This window comes from Neomonachus schauinslandi, chromosome 2 (genome assembly GCF_002201575.2).
Source record: "Neomonachus schauinslandi chromosome 2, ASM220157v2, whole genome shotgun sequence".
Lineage (NCBI taxonomy): Eukaryota > Metazoa > Chordata > Mammalia > Carnivora > Phocidae > Neomonachus > Neomonachus schauinslandi.
Window position 1 is genome coordinate 198,441,467 of NC_058404.1, and position 22,468 is coordinate 198,463,934.

General features: G+C 46.6%; 1 protein-coding gene across 1 annotated transcript in view; it reads right to left on the reverse strand.

The window, feature by feature from the left end:
- The window catches only part of EVC2 (EvC ciliary complex subunit 2), a 135,705-nt gene that overhangs the window by 50,285 nt on the left and 62,952 nt on the right, over window positions 1-22,468 (reverse strand). Inside the window, exon 10 of the mRNA XM_021677663.2 lies at window positions 7,814-8,138. Coding sequence (XP_021533338.1) covers window positions 7,814-8,138 — 325 coding nt within the window. The remainder of the gene's footprint in view (window positions 1-7,813; window positions 8,139-22,468) is intronic.

Sequence of the window (22,468 nt, forward strand, 5' to 3'; positions counted from 1 at the left end):
ATGTGCACATGTACGCACATGCATGCACACAGCAAATATACATGCACGCAGCAACACAGTGCATGCACATATGTGCACATGTACACACATGCATGAACATAGTGCGCATGCACACAGCAAATATACGTGTACGCAGCAACACAGTGCATACACACATGCACCTGTGTACAGGCACATACATGCACATGCACACAACAACACACAGTGCATACACATGCATGCACACAGTGCATCACACATGTGCACACACACAGCACATACACACAGCAGCACACAGTGCATGCACACATATGCACATGCACACACATGCGTGAACATAGTGCACATGCATAATGCCCACGGCAAATATACATGTACACAGCAACACAAGAGTGCATACACACATGCACATGTATATGGGTACAAGCGTACACACACGTGCACACAGCAAATATACATGCACATGGCAACACAGGCATACACCTTCATGTACATGTGCACATGCATTCACACATGCACACAGCAATGCATAGCACACACACGTGCACACACAGCACATACACACACAGCAGCACACAGTACATGCACACATATGCACAGCAACACAGGAAACACACAAGCACACACGTGTGCACTCATGTGGAACACACACAGGTGTGCACCCAGGCACACACATGTCCCAAGCTGGCAATGATAAAGCCACTAAGCTCTGGAAAATACTGCTGCAACTTGTCCTTTGCTGTTCTCTTAATGTTGTCCAGAATAGTCTCAAAGCAGAAAATTCACAGGGATGGAAATTTGCAAATCAAACTGCCTAAAAATAGCCTGTAAAATGGAAACATTAATGGATTGTGCTGTTAGACTCTCCCGCTTATTTCTGCCATCTTTCCCTCTTAACTTAGTTGAAGAGAAAAACACCAGCAATCAGGCCAAAGTTGAGATGATTTGGGTGAGAAAGGAGGCAGAGTCGTTAAGAAATGGCTACTGGATGTCTGTGCTTCGTGTGCTCGGTATGAAGGCAGGAAGGAGGAGACAAGCCTGCACTGAGTTCCTGGTGCCTTCACACTCCTGCAAGCACAAGGCTCGTGCCCCAAGAGGGGAGTGCAGTTAATTCCACGTGGGGAGGCAGAATTCTAGGACGGCCCACAGATTCCTGGCCCGTGGTGTCCACATCGTATAAATCCTCCCCTGTTGAGTGTGGACAAAAGTTCTGAATGCGACCAGACTGGCACCCCATGATCTGGTTATTACATGCCAAAAGTGAAGAGGTCTTGATGATGTAATTGAGGTCCCTAATCAGTTGACTTAAGTTAACCCAGAGGGGAAATGATCCTGGGCGGGTCTGACTTAAGGAAGAACTGGGCCTTCCTGAACAGAGACACTCTCCTGCTGGCCTTGAAGAAGCAAGCAGCCTCCTGTGAACAGTCTACAGAGAAGAGAAGCCCATAGGGCTGAGGGCCTCAGTCCCCACTGCAAGGAGATGAATTCTGCACATGACTGGATGAGCTGAGACCAGGGCCCCGAGTACCAGACAGCCCAACTGAGGCCCAGATTGCAGGCCTCTGAGACCCTGCGGAGAACCCTGCTAAGCTGTGTCCAGACTCCTGGCCACAGAAACAGATGGCAAGGGGGTGTTATTTTTAAGTCACTAAATGTGTGGCGATTTGGGACGCAGCCACAGAAAACGAACACAGCCCACTTCACAGGTGAAGAAACATAAGCTCCGGGGAGCTGTGGGTCCTTCCTCAGCTCCCAGCAGTGCCAAGAGAGGAGAAGAGATGAAAACAGATCTTCAGGCTCCACATTCTGGAGTAGCACAGACGTTGGACATGTTGATGGAGCAAAGTCAGGGGAAGGTGCTCGTGTCCCTGAGGCAGAGGGCACAGCAATCCCAGGGGTCAAGGTCAAGAGATCATGGTCTCAGTGGCAGGAGGGGATGGGGTGGTGGCTGTGTAGGTTAAGTGGGGACCCAGGAAAGGCAGAGGGTGGTGAGGGCAGAGGGAGAGAGAGGGCTGTACCTCCTCCAGCTAATCAGGGACCAGAGCACCATACGGCCACTGACAGTGTTGTCAGGGACCCACGTCGCCGCCTGCCCAGACCTACCACCTCTACCTCCGATCGCTCACAAAAGCCCTACAAAAGTGATAGATGCATTTCTAACTTTCCAGCTCCTTTGCCTCACCTTTCAATTTGTTCAGAATCTGGTCCAGGAAGAAGAGTGTTACTTTTATAGGGACCCCCAAAAGCACGGCAGCCAGCACATGAGAATCCCTGCCCTTGGGATGCAGCGCAGCCTCAGGCCCCGAGGCCCAGGACTCCCTCCCGCCCACAGCCCCAGGGGCCTCCCCAGTATTAACAGTTTGCCTCGGCCACCGGAAAACAACACGGCCTTTTTTCAAAGCTGATTTTCTAAAAAGGGTTGGATCAGGCTTTCATGAGTCACTCATCTGGAGAGAAGTGGTTGTTCACAGCTTTTATCTGCATTACAGAATGTGGTTCAGCCACAGCCAGGAGGGGGCCGGGCCCCTGACTCTGGGACTGCAGGGACGTTCTGTTGCCCAGGGAGGGGCCAACGCCCTGTGAGACTGATTCATTCATCAAAGTGACCTTCTCAACTGACAGTATGAAATATGACAAGCTGCAAACTTCAATTTATTTGAATTAATAGGAATGAAAGATGGGAGGAAATCCATATAGCTTCTCACAGCCAGGACAAAATGTGCATGTGCACACACGGAAATCCTAAGATAAAGTTATCTGTCCTTGTTTGGAATTGTATTTCTGAAGAATGAGGCATGAGGCAATGATATGCTTGTGTCATGGTGAAATACTCCCTAAAATGAATTTATGATGGGAGCCACCCTCACTTCCATCTACATTGGCCTCCTGAGGGGTCCAGAGACCTGCAGAAATATGTTCACGCCCTGACCTAGTTCAGTCTTCTGGGAGAATTAATGAGAAGGCTACACCATAAAGCAGGGGGGCGCCCCCCCCACAACAACCGCCAAGGGCAGCTCCTAGATGGAAGTGAGTGAACGGTCCTCGTATGAGAGACACTAGGGAGTGGTGGGGAATGGGGCAAAGTGGAGAACAAGGCCTGCCTACAGGGCCAGTCACCACTCAGCCCACCGAAGGGGGCTCTGCAGGAATTTGGACGCAGGGCAGCACATCTCCCTGTGTTTCATGAGAAGCTGGAAGCCTGGAGTTTTATACGAAGTTTTGTACTTTATATAATGGCAACAAACGTGCATTTTTAAACATATGTTGAAGTCATGGTCACTGACCCCAACTCTCCATTGAACTTTCCACCACAATGGACTTTGCAGGGAAATGAGGCATGTTTATCCTATGGTTTTCAGCTCTCCCTAAAAAGTAACCTACCCTGTGGAGAGAGTCAAGGGGAACATGGACCGGGAGAGGGCACTTCAATTTTGGTTTGAGAATCAGAGGTCTGGGCCAGGCTGTTCCAGAGCAACTTGCCATTCATAATGTTGACTCTGCACCAACAAAAATGTGAGACTGTGGCAGAAAATCGTGTCTGTACCAAATTATACTCCCTGTACTCAGTCTAACAAGATGGGCAAATTGTAAAAATTGTATCCCCAATTGCAGGACCGTTCACTCACTTCCAACTGAGACCCAGGGAGACTGAGCAATGCACCTTCTGCAAGAACAGAGTGAGGATCTGAACCCAAGCTGTCTCTGCACGGTCTGTAGTCACTACCACTCCCCCCAAGGCCTCTCAGTGGAGACAGGCTTTAAAAACTCTATGAGACGACACAGGCGTTTAAATGTGAACGGATCTCGTCTCTAATTACTGGAATTCCTAAACACTACTCAAAAACCCAATTCTGCTTTTTTTTTAAAAAAAATTGAATGCTTGCTGGAGTAATATGTCCAATATATTTCCGTGCATTTTATTTAAAGATGACTATGATAAATGTACAGATAAGTTACAAGGTCATCAGCAGTTTTGTAACATGAAGTGGCTTGCATGGCCTGGAAGAGAAATAGCTCTATCGACTTTCGCCGTTCGGATGCTATTTTTGGAAGCACACTGACTCAGATAAGGCGACTGGTCTCTGAACGGGGTGACCCACGGGACCCAGCACGATGGCAGCCTCCCGCCGCAAGCCAGCAGACTGGGGAGTGGGGGCAGGTGCAGAGGGAATCGGGAGCACTCTTTCCCGCCATCCCTCCTCTCGGCCCTACCAATCTGTGCCAATATCGGGGAAACACTTAAAATTACATTGTTCCAGGGCGCCTGGGTGGCTCAGTTGGTTGAGCGACTGCCTTCGGCTCAGGTCATGATCCTGGAGTCCCTGGATCGAGTCCCGCATCGGGCTCCCTGCTCGGCGAGGAGCCTGCTTCTCCCTCTAACCCTCCCCCCTCTCATGTACTCTCTCTCTCTCTCATTCTCGCTCTCTCAAATAAATAAATAAATCTTAAAAAAAAAAAAAAAAAAAAACTACATTGTTCCAGGCAGCCTTTTGGTCGCTAAATGTAGAAGCCCAGCCAGATGGGTTAACCTGGCCCACGACAGCAAGGGTATCTGAGGCTCCATTGCACCACGCGGGCGGGCAGGGGCGGGGTCGGCGCGTCCTGCCTGGGTCCGCATCTTGGTCCCACCCATGTGTCCTCGGGCAGGTGACCTTCTCCGAATCTGTTTCCTCAGCTGGAAAAGTGGGATCCTATCAATTCCCACCTCCCTGAGGTGGTGTGAAGATCTGATGAGAAGGTCTGCATGATGTGCTTAGAACAATGCCTGCACACAGTGAACGTTAAGTGTGACAGCACTTAATACAATCAGAATATGTTTATACCATGATATTAAGTGAGAACGAGCAAAACATATAATCCTATGAACTGCATACACCTGAATTTGTTAAAAAAAATTGTATATAGCAAAAGGTCAAAATGTATGCTGAAATCCAAAGGAGTGGGGACAGCCTTAGCATCCCTGTATCTCCAGGGTCAGGGGCATAGTAGGAGCTCCAAAACCAGACCAAATGAATGTCTGTGTGCCTTGGATGGTGACATGGGTTCCACATATTTTTTTCCCAAGGTTTTTCTTTTTCTATTTTGGAGCTGGAGTTGACAAACTTTTCTGTAAAGGGCCAGATAAATATTTTAAGGCTTGCAGGCCACCTAAGGTTTGCTGTTACACATTCCTCTACTTGTTTTTGTTTTGCTTTGATTTTTTACAATCCTTCAAAAACGTAAAAACCATTCTCCACCCACGGGTTAGCCTGGGCTCATGGGTCTAGTTTGCTGACTCCTGTTTTCTAACACTTTCCAAGTAGGCACTGTGTCCATGGGAACAAAAGCTATAACAAATTTAAGAGAGAAGAGAACGAGAGATCATGAGATGGTTTAGGGGCTGAATCACGGCTCTGTGAGCTCGGCATGGTTTCTGAAGTGCCCAGCTCAGGGAGACTCGGTGTGGACCAGCCAGTGTAGTCACGGAGGGAGGTCAGAGAGTGGGGTCAGCCAGCAGAACTCTGTTGGCAGGAAGAGTGCCTCCCCCAACCCCCGCTCCCTGCCATGACACACAACCACATCCTAACCCAGAACCTGTGAATGTGGCTCTATTTGGAATGAGAATCTTTACATATGTAATCAAGTTAAGGCTCTTAGGAGACCATCCTGGCTTATTTGGGTGGGCCCTAACTCCAAAGACAAGCATCCTTAAAAGAGACAGAATAGGTGACAGTCCCAGGACAGAAGATGGCCATGCGAAGACAAGAAATCAAGACAGGAGTGATGTGGCCACCAGCCAAGGAACATCTGGAGCCACCAGAAGTTGAGACAGACAAGAAAGGATGCTCCCCTAGAGACTCCAGAGGGGCATGCCCGGCAGACACCTTGATTTAGGACTTCCAGCCACCAGAATTATGAAAAAATCAAAATCTGTTGCTTTGAGCCACTAAATCTGTGGTCATTTGTTAACAGTGCCCACAGAAACTGATATGGGAGCCAAGCAGAAAACGGGAGGCATATTAAGGTGAGGGGGCCAGGACACAAGGGGGCAGGTGGGGCTGAGACAGCACGAATCTTGCCTCTTTGTGTCACTGCCCAGCTTGCGTGTGTGCGGGCTGACGACAGATGACCTGCTGAGAGCCACGAGCCGTCAGCCCTGTGTGTCCACTGCCAGAGGATCTCTGTGCGCGGCCAGCAGTCTGGGGAACGGAAGTTAGCAGTTCAGAAGCCTGTTCCTAAGCAGGTGTTAGACCTCCCCAGGATGACAGATTTCCAGACCAGGAAATGTGGGCTCAAGCCACAGGGACTGAACAAGCCAGCTCTCACAGAGGAAGACAGAAATCAGGCTTGATTTGATACACTCAGGAAAAAACTCTGGCACGATTCCCTCAAGACAGAAATGGACACATCTCTTAGAAAAATGAGGCTTGATCTCTGATCAACAGAGGCCAGCCCTAGGAAGGCTGAGAGGCCAGAACTCTCAGAGCAGAGCACTGTGCACTGAGCCTGGAGCAGCCCATGCCCCGGGTGGCTGCTTTTCCTGCACGACCTCTCCCAGCCACCCCAGAGTGGGCGCCCTCAGCCTTGTTTCAGAGTCAGGCTAATTACAGCCTTCAGGAGCAGAACTGGAATATACTGGAATGGGAGTCCAGGTTTTTCTGATGGTGGAGCTGGTGTGGGAGGGCTCCATGATCTAGCACAGCGCAGCCCAGATGGACACACACACACACACACACTGACATCACAACCTCCCTGAGCCATGCTCTCTGTGGTGCACTCTTCCATGAATGAAGCCTTTCTACTCTCCCCATGATGTCCCATGGCACTGTGAATATATCTCTATTCTAATATAGTTGAATGAGGTCACATCTTCTATATGTGAAGATCCTCCATTAAACTATGAACTTCTTGAACCCCAGAACCATGTCTCATTTCCTCTATACTTCACTGCCTAGCCCAGTGACCAAGAGGCAGTAAGTGATCAATAAAGGCTTTCTAAAATTCTGGATGGTTGGATGGACAAGTAGAAGAAAGGGTAGTGGGTGGGTAGACAGATGGGTGGATGGACAGATGAGCAAAAGGATGATAGGTAGAGGGATGGATGGATAGATGTAGAGATGGACAGGTGGATGGAAGGGTGGTGGGTGGGTGGATGAATGGATGCACTGTAGATGGACAAGTACACTGAAGGGTGGTAGATGGATGAATGGATGGATGGATAGATGGATGGATGGAAGGATGGTAGGTAGATGTATAGATGGGCAGGTGGATGGAAGAGTGGTGGGTGGGTGAATGGATAGATGGATAGCTGAATGGATAGGTAGACTGGACAGGTGGATGGATAGATGGATGGGTGCATGGGTAGATGGACAGGTGAACAGAAGGATGACAGGTAGATGGATGGATGGATAGATGCAGAGATGGACAGGTGGATGGAAGGGTGGTGGGTGGGTGGATGGAAGGAAGGATGGTTGGATGGATGGATGATGGATGGGGGGTGGATGGATGGATGGATGGATGGATGATGGATGGATGGGTGGATGGATGGATGGAGGGATGGATGGATGGATGGATGGGCAGGTAGATGGGCAGATGGATGGATGGATGGATGGGGGTGGATGGACAGAAGAATGGTAGGTAGAGGGATAGATGGATGGATATATAGATGGACAGGTGGATGGAAGGGTGGTGGGTGGACTGATGAATGGGTGAATGGACAGGTGAATGGATAGATGGGTGGGGAAGATTGGTGGGTGGGTGAATGGGTGGAAGGATGGGCAGATGGATGGATAAATGACGAATCCTGAGAGGGAGCAGAGAGGCAAGTGAAGCCCTCCTTTTGAGGCTGCCTTACCCTCTCACTGACACGTTTCAGCAACTCTTCCGCTTCCTCCATCGCCACCATCTCCCTCTGGTACTGGTTTTCCATCTTCTTTCTCGTTTCCAGGTCACATTCCGCCGTCAAGGCCACCATCTTCCGATCATACTCCTCTTGAATTTCTTTCTCCAGCAATAGAAACTGCTGTTTGAAAACCGCACCCATCCTCCTCTCTACTTGGGGGGAGAGGTGGCCAGCACTGGTCAAGCTCTTCAGCAGAAGGGCAATGATGTCTCTGCTGATTTGGGTTCGACAAGCCTCCAGGTCTGAGTCCGCCCGATTCAGGGTTGCGATCTCCAACCTGGGAGACACAAAAGCCAAGAGGATGCCACTACACGAAGTCACAGCAGAAACCAAAGGCCCCTCAGAGCTCTGAGGTTTTAAATCATTTGTAGGTAAGGACTTTCTTTTTCCCTTTTCCCTCCTCCGCTTCCTCCCTCTCCTGCTCCAGCCACTTACTAATGGCCAGCAACTAAATCCACAGATTCTACTTTATTCAATTTGCAGGGTGCCACGCTGGAAACTGTAAGGAACAGAACTAATACAAGGCCTGGTCTTTGTCAACAAGTGACAGCAACAATGAGGAGGCCAAGGGAGAAATGGATAGTTAACATATTTGGAGAATTTTAAACTACAATTTATTTAACTTTTTTCTAATTAAAAATTAACTAATGGATATAACAACTAAACGTAATATGGTACCCTGGATCCTGGAACAGAAAAAGGACATTAGAAAAACTACGGAAATCTGAATGAAGGCTGGGCTTTGATTAATCCTAATGTACCAACGTTGGTTCACTGATGGTAATAAGTGTGCCACTGTCATGTAACAGGTGAACAACAGGGGAAACTGAGTACAGAGTACGTGGGAACACTCTGCACTAGCTTCTCAGTTTTTCTGTAAATCTGAAACTGCTCTAAAAATAAAGTGTATTCAAGAAATATCAACGAGATGCTGCACAGGGTCACAGGTTCTAGAACTTGGCTGTGGTGGTGGTTGCATGACTGTATGTTTTATAGTAATGAATCAGACTATACTCTTAATGTGGGTGAATTTTATAATATGCTAATTATACCTCTATAAAGGTATAAAATGATGTACAGAAAAAATTATGTTCATGATTTTAAAAATATGGAAAATAAAGACAAAGAGAAGACGACTTCATTCACTGTAAGGCCAACATTTCAACAAAACCAATGAAGGAATTTGGTTGTATTTGTTTCCAATAATTTTTTTTTCTGTGCCTACGCTTTTCCATGGATGCACAGCATTTACACAGATACAAGGACAATTTTGTCCTTTTCTTTTCAATTAGCATTGTAACAGGCATCTTCCGGGGGTGTTTAAAAACTGTAAATGTTGGGCGCCTGGGTGGCTCAGTCAGTGAAGTATCTGCCTTCTGCTCAGGTCATGATCCCAGGGTCCTGGGATCAAGCCCTACACCGGGCTCCCTGCTCAGCGGAGAGTCTGCTTCTCCCTCTCCCTCTTCTCCTCCCCCTGATCCTGTTCTGTCTCTCACGTGCACTCACTCTCTCTCAAATAAATAAAAAATCCTAAAAAAAAAAAAAAAACCTGCAAGAGTTTCCTTTACAATGGTTGCAGAATGGTTCACCTTGTGATGTACTATGATTCATTTAAGCCATTTTTCTAGTGTTGCACATTTGGGTTACTTGAGAAACTCAAAACCTAAAATAATCCTGCAGCAAATATCTTTGTGAAGAGTTTTTGCTATTCACAATGATATTCTCAGTACGAGATCCACAGTGAAGTTACTGAATCAAATGTGAGCAACGTTTCAAAGCCTCCTAGAATACCCTGCCAAACTGCTTTCCAACCAAACTCCCCCAGCAAAGCAGTAGGATCCTTATTTCACGCCTCCCTCTACAATGCTTAAAAATCTTCGATAATGTGATGAGAGAAAGTGGCATCTTATTGTAAAAAGATAAGGGTCTTAAGAAAACATTATACCAATGATGTATTGTATGGTGACTAACATAACATAATAAAATTATTTAAAAAAAGAAAACATTATTATAGAGATTGTCAACCATTTAAAAGTAGAGAGAAGAGTATGACTCCCAATGTACTTGCTACCCCAACCTCAAAAATTGTCACCAGTTACCAAACTCATTTTAGTTACTCTCTTAATGTTTGTTTGAGCATTTTTAAAAAGATTTTATTTGACAGAGAGAGAGAGCGAGCACAAGCAGGGGGAGTGGCAGGCAGAGGGAGAGGGAGAAGCAGGCTCCCCCCTGAGCAGGGAGCCCGATGCGGGGCTCGATCCCAAGACCCCGGTGCTTGAGCATTTTAAAGCAAATCCCATGTTTTCCATTTTACTTGTAAATGCCTCAGTGTGCATCTTTAACTGTCAAGGATATATGTCATATAAGCACGTGCATATGCATATCTACACATGTATCTGTTTTACCTAACCTTGATGTCATGATCATATCAAATATATTATCAATCATATTTAAAATATTAACAGTAACTCCAATAATTAGTATCAGTCATTATTCAAGCTATTTCAAGGGTGTCAAAATGATTTTTACAGTGGGAAGTTTCATTCAAGAACCAAACAAGATCCCCCCAATGTCAGTTAAGTCCATTTTATTCTGCCCCCCTACCCTGTTTTTCTTTTACACCATTGATCTGGTGGGAAAGCCGGATTATTTACCCTGCAGAAAGCCCCACATCCTGGTTTGGTGGATTCTTTCCATGGGGTGTCACTGTTCCCCTAGCCTGTGTATTTCCTGTAAAGTACTAGTTGGACCTTATGTCTTGATTAGAATCAAACTTAATTTGCTTTCCAAAATACCCTGTAAGTGCTTTCCAAAATACCATGTGCTTCCTATCAGGTCAGATGGTGGGTCACTACTAAGAGGGATCCGTAGGCTAAAGTGGGGCCAACATGATCCGGGCAGTGTAAAATCTATCCACTTTCACCTAATGGTGTCCACATGTAACTGTCACTTAGATCCATGATTTCATTAGGGTTTGAAAAATACACATTTTCTAATTCTATCCCTTCCACATTCTTAAAGCTGAGATTCTTCAACAATCCAATTACTCTGACATAAAGTGTGTAGACAGAATGGATGTTTGATCCTTTGCTCATGACAGTTGGTTGTCATAGGAACTTCCAATGGTGACGAATGTGTTTGGGTCTATTATTTTGTTGTTGTTGGTTTGGTTTAGTTTGGTATGAGAGGAAAAGGTTGATAAAACTTGGGCCAAGTCCCTGAGAGTCTGAGCTCTGGATCACGTTTACCCGGAAAACCGGTAAGGGGAAGAACATCAAATATGTTACCAGGCAACACGGCTTAGGGGGACGATGACACCTGATTGGTAGATCACATCGGGATGGGAGGACCTGTAAGCGAACCATGGATATCTAACAGGGAAGAGTGAGGTGACTTTGGGAACTGGGTGTGTCCCTTGTGGGGACACTGGATGCTCTGCCTATGAGCTGTTACAAGAGATTCTGGCACCCATGGGGGAAGAAGCTTTTAAGACGGGAAGGCTCTCACACTGCCTGATGTGGATTACAGCTCCTTGCAGCAGAGCTGTGTCACGTGGGGAAAAACCATGTGCAGTGTGACCTGGGGCAAGGACACCCATGGAAGAATGCCTGACGTCCTCACAGCAAGCCATGTTCCTGCCCTCCAGCCGTGTGCGTACACGGGGTCAAGTGGGGCTTATGGGAGTCTTCTGAGTCCAAGTGTTCATTTAGCTGAACCTAGGAACATTCCCTGCCTCTGCACAGTATCACTATGAAATTACAGATTTTTATAGATTTGGTGGGTTTCAATCAAATGCAGTCATTATTCCTTTCGATGCTCAGATTTTTCCATCTTAGGTCAGACCAGCTCCTGTGTCCTTTAAACAAAACCCAATTAGTCTAGTTTTAAATAACAGCTCATGCATCTCATCTTTCATTTTCTCCGCCAAGTACTTACTGAACATCACACGTGCAGAGCGTCCTGGGTCACAAAGCAAGAGGGAAGCACAAGAGATGCTCTGGGCAGAGCATGCATGGTTAAATGTCCAATGAACCAAACAATGTTCCACAGACTCAGAAAAAAATGACTTCTCTGCTGAGACAGACACAGTAGATTTGACATCTTTAAGGATGCTTCTTGTGGCATGCAAAATGGTCCCCCGAAGATGTCCACATCCTAATCCCCAGAACCTCTGACTAATGCTGGATTAGAGAAACAAGGTTGCTTGTCAGCTGACCTTGACCATAGAGAGATGACTAACAAGGGTCTTTAATAGTGGGAGGAGGGAGGCAGAAGACAAGTGGGATCAGAAGGAGAGGTGAGGAGAACGCAGGAGTGAGAGGAACGGGATCATCAGCTTCGAAGAGGGAGGAGGGGCCAGGAGCCAGGGAGAGCGGCAGTCTCAAGGAGCTGGAAAAGGCAAGGAAACCGAGTGTCCCCTAGAGCTGACATGCTGATTTTTCTTGGGGAGGCCTGTTTGGGACTATGACCTCCAGAACCGTTAGACAATGCACTTGGGTTGTCTTAAGCCACCAAGTTTGTGGTAATTTGTGACTGCTGAAGATGAAACTCCAACACCTGACCACTTCCTCCTTCATTCATTGATTCATTGATTCATTGATTAACTTGCACAAGAAAACCTTGTGGCTGCCGGTTGGGTAAACTGCAAGTGCTTTACCAGGAGCACGGGGGTTGGGACGAACAGAAGAACATCTCCGTAGGTCTTTGTTGTCAAACCACCTGCGAGCTGAGGGACCTGGGCACTAAGGACTTCATTCCCCTGCAGCAGAAAGGGGACCGCCCTCACAGGGTAGTGTTCTTGGTTAAAAGAGATAAGAAATATAAAACGCACGGTGTAGGGGTGCCTATTTGGCTCTGTCAGTTGAGCATCCGACTCTTGGTTTCAGCTCAGGTTGTAATCTCGGGGTCATAAGCTCGAGCCCCGCAATGTCTATCAACTGAGGGTTCTAGAGGGGAGGGGGGGTGGGGGGATGGGTTAGCCTGGTGATGGGTATTAAGGAGGGCACGTTCTGCATGGAGCACTGGGTGTTATATGCAGACAATGAATCATGGAACACTACATCAAAACTAATGATGTAATGTATGGTGATTAACATAACAATAATAAAATAAAATAAAATAAAATAAAAAAGATCGAGCCCCGCATTGGGCTCTGTGCTGGGCATGGAGTCTGCTTGAGATTCTCTCTCTCCCTCTGCCCCTCCCCACTCGCGTGCTCTCCCTCTCTCGCTCTTAAATAAATAAATATAATCAATCAAACAATCTTTAAAATGCACGGCATAGCATCTCGAATTTTGTTTATTCTAAGTCATCCCTGTTTCCCTGTTCTTGGCTATTCGCATCCCAGGACAGCAGCGGCAGAATAGAGTATCCCGCACAGCTCGCCCTTCCCAAATGCCTGGGGGGACAATCTCATAAGCACTTTCTGTTTAAACAGTTTTAATGTTAATCACCATGGATTAGCTGTCAGAAGCAACAACAAAGAAAACTGCCAGGATGTCCCAAAGCCACAAAGGAAAGAAAAATGTCCCTTTAAACCAATTAAAATACCATGCAGCTAATGAGGCTAACTGTCATCTGTTCATTTCCCAAATGGCCACAGGAGAGGAAAATAAGTATTAAGAATTCATTGCCGACATACAGGACCGGGTCCACTGCTGTGGAGGTAACTCCAACTGTCTCCTGTGGCATCTTAAATCGTTTATAATGAAATGTGCGTATTTTCCACACCCCCCAAAAGTCCCTAATGGCTCCATGAGACAGCCGGAGCCCCTGTGAGTCACATATGCTGGGCTGAGATTCTTACTGCAAGTTGGCAGGATTCAGACACTGTGTTCCAGGGGACATCCATTTTTTTCCAGGTCACAAAAATGTCATCTTGTCACCGCATTGTAAGATGAGCGTATTTGCCCAGGCTAGTTCTGCTGCACACACACCCCGTACCAACCATCCACCTGTTGTAAAGGCGGGCCTTCGTGTCCAGCACAAGAGATACTTAATAAATAGAAGCCATTCAAGTTTATTGAACAGGCTTGCTTACGACAACCTCTTTCTAAAAGAAACGACACAGCTTAAATTATCCCAGGCCTGATTAGTACTTTGATTAGCTACTGATAATCAAAAAAAGGGAATGACATTAGTGTCTTTTTCCTTATTTATTTCATGTAAAAATTAATCGAGTTCTCACCAAACGGCAAGTGAGGTGTCAGAACACAAAATGAGGACAGGATTTGACACACAAGGCAGAAAATGTTCTCTTGAATGTGAAAAGAGACCTCATTAGCATGGAGGATAATTAATTCAGAAGGAAAAAGAAGTATCCACGCCCATTTTTCACAGTACAAATCCAGCATCTTCAAGTTAGCTAGGGTGAGCATTACCAATGAAAACCCTCGAAAACCAATCAGTACTAGGGAAACTGAAATTTTCCTTCTAGGAGCCAGTTTCCACGGACAGCCAACACTGCAGGGGGATTCCGTGCCAGGACCAAAAATCATATTTGTAACTGTCAATTTGAGGGCCTGGACAATGCAAATTGAGTGGGGAAAATACCTCCTGAGTATCTTCACTGTCAAAACTAGTGAGAGCTTAAATCAGAGTGAAAATAGTCACCGTATATGAGCGAGACATCAGTAAAAGTTACGATTAAACCATACACTTTTGGTTTAGTAAAAACTCAGAGTGTAGGATACAAGGTGTCAGCAGTCTGCATCCTTCCTCTGTGATATTTTCCTCCTGTAGAGCCCTTTGTTCAGAAGCCGGGTGGAGCCGGCCCGCCCTCTCCTGGCCTCATGCTCCAAGAAGGGAGAAGAATATCACCAGCTCCTAATCACTGCCCGCTCCCCGCCCACTCACTGGCCACACCCCCATGCACCAATCCTCTGCGACAGATGAAAAGAAGTGAGCGTTCTTCTGCCCACTTCTAATCTTCCTGGAACTTTCCTCCCAGCTCCCTTTCAGGCACCCACTAATCACCTCATCACAGAAGGTGGTGAGTGTTTCCTCATGTCTGAAAGCACAATGAACTTGGGAGTCACAGCAACTCAGCCCCTAATCTCAGCACCATCCCTTCAGAGCTGGGTGACTCAAGTGAGTTACCTGATGTCTCTGAGCCTAGTTTCCAGGTTGGTTAATGAGAATATTATCACCCATGTCAAGTGAAAGTCATTAAGAGGATTAGTAGCAGTACCTCTTATGTACAAGCTTTGTTTTAATAGCTTTACAAATATCGACCCAGTTAATCCTCACAATAATCTTATAAGATAGGTGATTAACCTTTATTTTTTTTACAGGTGAAGAAACTGAGGCACAGAAAATGTAAAAGACCTCGTTGAAAGCAGCATAGTTATTAAGTGGCAGAGCAGGGATTCGTAGCCATGGCATGTGGTTGCAGAGTCCTCACTCTACCCTCTATCGACTGCCTCAGTCACACCAACATGCTCAAAGCACCTAGCTAGTGCCTAGCACAAAACAGATGCTAGAAAATGTTATTTCACATTGATGTTGCTGTAGGTACGTCTGCCATAGTCTTCCTTGATATCATTCTTTATGGCAAAGAAAAGAATATGTGAAGGAAATATAACATAGAGATGGGTGAATGGATGGCTGGGGGGGGGTAGGTGGGTGGAAGGACATATGTATGTATGGATGGGTGCGGTGGCTGGGCAGATGGATGGATGGGAGGGTAGGTGCATGAAAGGACATATATATGATGGATGGATGGGTGGCTGGTGGATGGATGGGTGGCTGGATGGATGGATGAGTGGGCAGGTAGATGGAAGGATATATATATATGTATAAAGGGATGGTGGTGGGTGGCTGGATGGACGGATGGATGAACGGATGAGTGGACAGATGGGTTATAGCTAGCTGGCTAGACAGATAACTCTTGAAACTCTTATTTGGAAAGACAGATCCTGAAGAGCATCTGAAAGAAACTGTAGGATGAAACATTTAAAGATGAAATAAGATAAACCCTGGATGTCAGCTAAGTCATCTTTCCAACCAATGCTCAGATTTCCTTAACACCTTCCCTGCCAAGGAGTCCCCCAGCTTCTGCTTTGCACACACACACACACACACACACACATATACACACACAGACGGTGATGGGGAACTACCCGCTTCTCCAGGCATTCTTTCCGTTATCATAGAGCTCAGACAGAAAGGTCTTCCTCTTCATCACCTGACACCCGCCTCCCTACAGCTCCCATCATTGTCCTAGTCCCTCTGTCTTCTTCAAAATCTGGCAATTGCGATCATGTGCACACAAAGTATCTCCAACCCGGGCCTCACTGGCTTGGGCAGATGACATGGAGCCTTGCAGGCTGTGTGAGGATTAGGGTTTTACCAAAAGCATGCCAGCACAGGGCTTCTAGCAAGTGTCCCGGTCAGGGTCATGAGAAGACCCCCTTGGCTGGTGTGTGGAGAATGCCCCGGGGCCTAGGGGATGGATGTGAGGTCAGTGCAGGAGGCCAGTGAAGACAGGGTGACAGTCAGGCCTCGGGTGGTGGCCGTGAGAAGGCAAGAGAGCAGGAGGGAGGGACCCTGCAGAGGATGTGTCAGGATGATGCAGACAATTTGCCTGGTTAGTCCCCGTGTTTGCTCACATGGAACTACTGATGTAGACGTCTGGTTAAAAACAGGAGGGATTTTCAAGGAGGACAAGCTGCCCACATGGACATGGGGAACTGTACATAGAACCAGGGCTGCTGTAACAAAGCATAACCAACGAGATTTCAACACCAAAATCAAGGCGTTGCAAGGGGTGGTTCCTTCTGAGGGCTATGAGCCTAGGCCCCTCTCCTAGCTGCCGATGCTCAGGAAGTCCACGATCTCTGCCTCCGTCTTCACAGAGGGCTCTCCCTCTGTGTCTGTGTCCAAACTTCCCAATTCTTGTAAGGACACTTGTCATACTGGATTAGGGCCTACCTGCCTGACCTCACCTGAGCTCCATCACATCTGCAAGATGCTATTTCCAAATCAGGGCACATTTGCTGGTAACGGGGCTTAGGATTCCAACGTATCTTTTGCGGGGGACATAATTCAACCCCTAACAATCTCCAAGGGATGGTAGTCCCTCACGATCAACAGGATATCCAAGTAGAAATGGATTAGCCATCTAGGAGGCTTGCTAGAGAATATTTCCGCTCTGGCCAACAGTTTAGGCCAGATGGCCTCCAGGATTCTTTGTAGCATCAAGACTCTACAGACTTCCTAACTCTTCTCCCAGAGAGGAAGGGACACCATCCTCATGGGTCCCTCCAGGGTTTCTTGTTCCAGTGCCATCCTGTGGGGAAGGCTGTTCCCAATGCACCGCCTTAACACAGTGCTCCCTAGTCCCTACGTGGTTGTTTTGCATCAACCCCTCACCTCCTTACATTTCATGTCTATTTATTTTATGTCCCCCCAACCATGGACAGTGTGTGAGCACGAGGACTTTACTTTGGTCCCTGCTGCATCTAGAGAATGCCTAGCAAGGGGAGCTGCTCATTAAATGTCTCCTGGGTGGATAAACCGAAAGCCTAAATTCATGGGGCCACATCTATCCCGTAGCCTGACTCCCTCCCTCTTCCTCTGGCTCCTCCATCTGCCTGAGGCCACGCCTTCTTGGTGGAGCCCTCACCCGCCCCACCCCTCAGCAGCGTCCCCCCACCCCCAGCAGTGCCCCGCCCCCCGCAGTGCCCCCTTTCCTGCCACCTGCATCCTGTACCATCTTGCCAGGACTGTCTGTGAGTCTGTCTTCTCTGTGAACTGTGAGTTTCTGGTTTTGACCCATTTCAGCATCCATGGCGTACAGAAAATGGCTCTGAATGAGAAAGTGCTTGGGAAACACTGGTTGGGTGAGGGAATAAATGAGTGAAAGCAAGAAGGAGGGCCATGAAGGGCTGACCTGTCAGCTGGTCTTCGGAGCTTTACTCTGATCACGGCATGTATCAGAATCTTCGGTGACAACACATCTAGAAAGCTGACGTCCCCCAGCACTGAAATACCCATGACATTTAGGAATCTCAAGCTGATGTACCCCCTACCCCCTACTCAGACCACGGTGATCAGGAGAGAATATTCTCCCAAAGAGATCTGTGTACATGAGTGTCAACTGAGCATCTTGGATAGTTTCATGTGTTTATAAAAAAATAGGCAAAAACAACAAAGCAACGATTTTCAAAGTAAAAAGTCTGAACTAAATCCCTGGGTAAACATCACGACACGAAATCCATGAATGCTTGAAAAGAAAGGCACTTTGCAATTCCCACCGAAATTGAAGCGGCAAGGGGGCTGGACACAGTTCTGGTGTCAGTGTTCGCCTTCTCAAGGGCCGATGGACCCCAATCCAGATCAAAGCCCGAAGCTCATGCCCAGCCGTCCAGCCTCCACAACAGGGCCGGCCTCCCTCTCCAGCCACAGGTCAACACCCCGGGATAACCTGATGGCCTGGCGTTTCCTAAAGCTTATGCCCCTGCCTGAGTCACTGCTGTCCCCAGTCAGCCTCCCTGGTGACTGACCACACACCAAACCTCCAGCCCAAGAAGGGCTCTAACACCAGCTTCTCAGAGCACCAGGGATCACCTCCTTCACGGTGCCCAGCACCCTGTGTAATCACATATTTTTCCATCCGATTCTTTCATGAATGCCTGTCCCCCCAACTACACTATGAGCTTCTGGGGGCCAGGACCTGGCCTGTTGCCAGCCTTCGTGCCCACTGTGGACTGAAGAGTGCATGACATGCTCGGGTAGAGCAAAGAATTAGAAGCCAGGAGTCACTGAGTAACTGCAGCCCATTTCTGCAAAATCTATGAGGCTGAGTCATAGAAGGAAACTGTGGAGTCCAATGGGCAGAACAGAGCCAAGAACTAAAGGGTCTGGAAACAGGTGCATCACGTACCCGGGAGTCCGGCCAGAGCCCTTGTTCTCGGCTCTGGGCATAGGGGAGTTCATTAAACCCTCACCTCCCGTGGGGTGCGCACATCACCACCCCGGGTTCAGATGAGGCCCTGGAGGCACATGGAGGTTACGGGTTGTGCTCAAGGTCATTGGATGATTAAGTGGCAGATCAGGAGAGGGGGACAAGCACTGCACGCAAACGGTCCAGCCTAAGCCCAGGCCATCTCCTCTGCTCACCAGACAAGGAGACACAAATACCCTTCCACGTGTGAAAGATGTCCAACTTCGTGCGTTAGAAGGAAACGTGCAGATTGGAGCTACAGGAAGCGCCACGGTTTCCTATCAGACTGACATGGGTAGAACGATCTGGAGCCACTGTGACTAGGGTATGCGACACAGGGACTCTCCTAGGCTAGACGGTAAACTGGCCTGGCCTCAGTGGTGGGCAATCTGACAGCATCTACGAAAAGCACGCAATGAGACAATTTCCCTTCGAAGGATCCCTGCTGCAGTTAACTTTGCATGCATGCGAACAGCCCTCGATGCGGGAGGTTAGCAGCTCTATGATCGCCGGGGGCCGGGGAGCACGGAGCAACTGTGTGGGCTCTGCACTCAGACCACCTGGGCTCACATCTTCCTACTTGCTGTGTGACTCTGGAGAAGTAACTCACATGCTGTGCTTTAGTCTCCTCATCTGTAAACAGTCCTTAGCTTTGAGGCTGCTCTGAGGAGTAGATAGGTTAATGCACATAAAACAATCAGAGCCATACTCAACAATAGGATCCAACAGTACATGAAAAGGTTTATTCACCACGACCAAGTGGGATTTACCCCTGGGCTGCAAGGGTGGTTCAACATCCACAAATCAATGTGATACACCACATTAATAAAAAAAGGGACAAGAACCACATGATCCTCTCAGTAGATGCAGAAAAAGCATTTGACAAAGTACAGCATCCTTTCTTGATGACAACTCTCCACAGTGTAGGGATAGAGGGAACATACCTCAACATCATAAAAGCCATACATGAAAGACCCACAGCGAATATCATCCTCAATGGGGAAAAACTGAGAGCTTTAGCCCTAAGGTCAGGAACATGACAGGAGGTCCACTCTCACCACTGCTGTTCCACATAGTACTAGAAGTCCTACTCTCAGCAATCAAACAACAAGAAGAAATAAAAGGCATCCAAATCAGAAAAGAAGTAGTCTTTTATGACATTCTATGTAGAAAACCCAAAAGACTCCACACAAAAAAAATTGCTAGGACTGATACAGGAATTCATCAAATTCGCAGGATATAAAATCAATGCACAGAAATCAGTTGCATTTCTATACACTAACAATGAGGCAGAAGAAAGAGAAATCAAGGAATCTATCCAATTTACAATTGCACCAAAAACCGTAAGATACCCAGGAATAAACCTAACCAAAGAGGTAAAAGACCTGTACTCTGAGAACCATAGAACACTTATGAGAGAAACTGAAGAGGACACAAAGAAATGGACAAACATTCCATGCTCATGGATTGGAGGAACAAATATTGTTAAAACGTCTATGCTACCCAAAGCAATCTACACATTCAATGCAATCCCTATCAAAATATCAGCAGCATTTTTCACAGAGCTGGAACAACTCTAAAATTTGTATGGAACCACAAAAGACCCCAAATAGCCAAAGTAATGTTGAAAAAGAAAACCAAAGCTGGGAGCATCACAATTCCGGACTTCAAGCTCTATTACAAAGCTGTAATCATCAAGACAGTATGGTACTGGCACAAAAACAGACACATAGATCAATGGAACAGAAGAGAGAGCCCAGAAATGGACCCTCAACTGTATGGTCGACAAAGCAGGAAAGAATATCCAATGGAAAAGACAGTCTCTTCCACAAATGGTGCTGGGAAAATTGGACAGCCACATGCAGAAGAATGAAGTTAACTGACAACTTTCTTACACCACACACAAAAATAAACTCAAAATGGATGAAAGACCTAAATGTAAGACAGGACTCCATCAAGATCCTAGAGGAGAACACAGGCAGCAACCTCTTTGATCTCAGCTGCAGCAACTTCTTGCTAGACACGTCTCCAGAGACAAGGGAAACAAAAGCAAAAATGAACTTTTGGGACTTCATCAAGATAAAAAGCTTTTGCACAGAAAAGGAAACATTTAACAAAACTAAAAGAAAACCTACAGAATGGGAGAAGATACTTGCAAATGTCCTATCAGATAAAGGGCTAGTATCCAAAATCTATAAAGAACTTATCAAACTCAACACCCAAAAAACAAAAAATCCAGTCAAGAAACGGGCAGAAGATATGAACAGACATTTCTCCGAAGAAGACTTACAAATGGCCAAGAGACACATGAAAAAAATGCTCAACATCATTCAGCATCAGGGAAATACAAATCAAAATCATAATGAGATCCCACCTCACACCAGTCAGAATGGCTAAAATTAACAAGTCAGGAAACGACAGATGTTGGTGAGGATGTGGAGAAACGGGAACCCTCCTACACTGTTGGTGGGAATGCAAGCTGGTGCAGCCACTCTGGGAAACAGTATGGAGGTTCCTCAAAAGTTAAAATTAGAGCTACTCTATGACCCAGGAATTTCACTACCAGGTATCTATCCAAAGGATACAAACATAGTGATCAGAGGGGTACCTGCACCCCAGTGTTTATAGCAGCAATGTCCGCAATAGCCAAACTGTGGAAAGAGCCCAGATGTCCATCAACAGATGAAAGGATAAGGAAGATGTGGTGTGTGTATATACACACACACACACACACACATACACACACACACAATGGAATACTACTAGCCACCAAAAAGGATGAAATCTTTCACTTGCAACAACGTGGATGGAACTAGAGGGTATTATGTTGAGTGAAATAAGTCAGAGAAAGACAAATACCATATGATTTCACTCATATGTGGAATTAAAGAAAACAAAACATGATGAACATAGGGGAAGGGAGGGAAAAATAAAATAAGATGAAATCAGAGATGGAGACAAACCGTAAGAGCCTCTTAACTCTAGGGAACAAACTGAGGGTTGCTGAGGGGAGATGGGTGGGGGGATGGGGTAACTGGGGAATGGGCATGAAGGAGGCCACGTGATGGGATGAGCACTGGGTGTTGTATGCAACTGATAAATTACTGAACTCTCCCGCTGAAACTAATAATATACTATATGTCAACTAACTTGAGTTTAAATAAATAATTAAAAACAATCACAGCTGTCTCTCACTTATATTAAATTATCAATAAATTCAGCAATCTTTACTATTATTAGAATATTATGCAGCCACTTAAAATTAAGAACAGGCTGTTCTATAGTTATAGATGTTGAACAATCTCCAAGACTATTGCAAAGTGGGGAAAAAGGAGCAAGACAGGGTGTAAAGTATGCTATTATTTAACATTTTAAAAAAGGAGTACTTGTGTAAATATGCATACCGCCATGGACAGTCTCCACAGGATACATGCGTGGCACGGGGAATGGACTGCCTTCGGTGCAGGGATAAGAAGACTATTTGATTTTCACAGTACAGCCTTTTCTGTCACTCTAATTCTTTGCCTTGTTCATTATTTACTATTCAAAAAATTGGCTGAGAGACAGAAAAAAGCAACGTGGACATTAATCAGAGTCGGGGACTATGCGCGTGGTCTTCCCTAGGGCACAGGGAGTTAGTTTCTGGGTTGCTTTTGACAGCC